A 2,584-nucleotide genomic window follows, 5' to 3' on the forward strand; every position below is an offset into this window, starting at 1 on the left:
ATATTAAATCACCTGAGCATCTTTTGGACATATGCAGTCTGATGGATAAGGATCCCACAGACTCGGTGCTCTAGTTCAAGACCTAGGCAAAAACGAGTCTTCCCAAGATCTTTCATCTCAAACTCGGATTTCAGATAAGCCGCGGTCTCTTTGATTTCATCAAGAGTACCGATAATGTTCATGTCATCGACATAAACGGCCACTATTGCAAATCCGGAACTTGTCTTTTTTATGAACACGCACGGGTATAGTTCATCGTTCTTATATCCCTCCCTAATCAAGTAGTCACTTAGACGAGTATACCACATTCGCCCGGATTGCTTTAATCCATAAAGTGAGCGTTGCAACCTTATAGCATACGCACTCCATGGTTTAGAGTCACTTGATTTAGGTAACGTAATGCCATCAGGCACTTTCATATATATCTCTGAATCTAGATCCCCATAGAGATATACCGTAACCACATCCATGAGCTACATGTCAAGTTTTTCAGACACTACCAAACTGACTAAGTAACGGAAAGTTATGACGTCCATGATTGGAGAGTAAGTCTCCTCATAATCAATCCCAGAGCGTTGTGAGAAACCTTGTGCCACAAGACGGGCCTTATACCGAAGTACCTCATTCTTCTCATTACGCTTTCTAACAAAGACCCATTTATGTCCAACAGGCTTTACACTCGGCGAAGTTAGCACTACTGGGCCGAAGACCTGTCTCTTTGTTAGAGAGTCTAATTCTGCCTAGATTGCAACTTTCCATTTAGGCCAATCTGCTCTGTTTTGGCATTCTGCAACAGAGCGTGGTTCGATGTCATCGTGCTCAATGATTTCATGAGCCACGGAATAAGCAAATATATCATCGACATGGGTTGATGACCGGTTCATCAATTCATAAGTGTTATCATAACACATGGAGATCTCTATATTCTCTGATGTTGACATTGACCCTGAGGCGTCCCCCATGGATTCTAATATCAACTCGTGGACATAACTGTAATCAGAGATGATCTCGTGAGAAAGATTCTCAACATCGATGATCAAAGGATTGACTTGTGCCTTGTCGGTCCGTTTCTTTCTCGGTCGCGTGTCAACCGAACCAGGTGGCCTCCCCCTTTTCCTTTGGGGAGCCACGGCCTCCATCCCTCCACCATGGGCGGCGCCGCCGACGGCGGCAGTACCGAGCCCGGGGATGGCCGTGCCCTTTCTAGGGACTTCGAACCTAGCAGGAACATTTGCAGCTGGTATATTTGATCTTGTCACTTTCGCAATCTCGGAGAAAGAGTCAGGCATCTTATCTGCTACTTTCTGAAGTTCGAGAATACGTTTCACTTCACGTTCAGATTGTGAGGTGCGGGGATCATAATGAGACAGAGTGGGGACAAACCACGACAATTCTTGTCGTTCCACATGAACACGTTTGTGCGTATCTCCCTCTAACGATGGGAAGAGTGTCTCATCAAAGTGACAATCCGTAAACCTTGCGGTAAAGAGATCACTTGTTAATGGCTCGAGATATCTGATAATCGTTGGAGATTCATAACCAACGTAGATACCCAATCGTCTCTGAGGACCCATTTTAGAACGCTGTGGAGGCGTAATTGGCACATAAACCGAACAACCGAAAATGCGTAGATGCGAAATGTCAGGCTCATATCCAGTGACCAACTGGTACGCACTGAATGGTTGTTTGGCAGTGGGTCTGAAACGAATAAGTAAGGCTGCATGCAATATTGCATAGCCCCATGACGCAATTGGAAGGTTGGTGCGCATTACCAACGCTCGAGAAATAAGCTGAAGCCGCTTAATCGTAGCTTCGGCGAGACCGTTTTGCGTGTGAACATGGGGTAGGGGATGCTCGACTTCAATCCCGATAGACATGCAATAGTCATCAAAAGTCTTTGATGTAAATTCTCCAGCGTTATCCAGTCGAATTGACTTAATTGGATAATCCGGGTGGTGAGCCCGAAGTTTAATAATTTGTGTTAGGAGTTTTGGAAATGCAGCATTACGTGTGGACAAGAGCGCGATATGAGTCCAACGCGTTGAAGCATCCACCAGGACCATAAAGTATCGAAATGGTCCACATTCAGGATGGATGGGTCCACAAATATCACCTTGGATACGATGTAGAAATGGAATGTTCTTAGTGTTATCTTTAGCGTAAGACGGTCTTGATACTACTTTCGCTAAAGAGCAAGCTTTGCAAAACGAACGATGAGCGTTTGAAAGAGTCAACGACATATCAAGGGAAGAACGGCGCGCCTCAATTGCTTGAGGGAGCGGCCGAGCGGCAGCCATGAAGTTGGTGCCGAGCCTGGGAGACGTCAAAGTCCCCTTTGGGCCGTGGTGACCAGTTGAGGCGTCACCACCATGATTCAAAATGATATCATTTCCCAGATATTTTCGTTTTGATTTGAAGAAGGGATGTCCATGAGAATTACGCAGAATTCGGATCATCATGTCCCTTCCAGGATGACCAAGTCGATCATGCCAAAGCTTGTATGAGTCAGAGTCCCAAAGATCCTGTTTGGCGACTACATGGGATTCAATAATCTGAATCGTAGTAAGTAAAGACCACTAGATTG

General features: G+C 45.4%; 1 protein-coding gene across 1 annotated transcript; it reads right to left on the minus strand.

The window, feature by feature from the left end:
* Positions 1-740: 740 nt before the first annotated feature.
* On the minus strand, positions 741-2,459 carry LOC101308809. The gene has a single exon (XM_004288649.1). It carries the CDS (start codon positions 2,457-2,459, stop codon positions 741-743), a length of 1,719 nt encoding a protein of 572 aa, XP_004288697.1.
* Positions 2,460-2,584: the final 125 nt, after the last annotated feature.

Source organism: Fragaria vesca, linkage group LG1, assembly GCF_000184155.1.
Source record: "Fragaria vesca subsp. vesca linkage group LG1, FraVesHawaii_1.0, whole genome shotgun sequence".
NCBI lineage: Eukaryota > Viridiplantae > Streptophyta > Magnoliopsida > Rosales > Rosaceae > Fragaria > Fragaria vesca.

Bases quoted from the DNA above. Each gene is read 5' to 3' on its own strand.
- LOC101308809 (XM_004288649.1), bottom strand. From the start codon at position 2,459: ATGATGATCCGAATTCTGCGTAATTCTCATGGACATCCCTTCTTCAAA.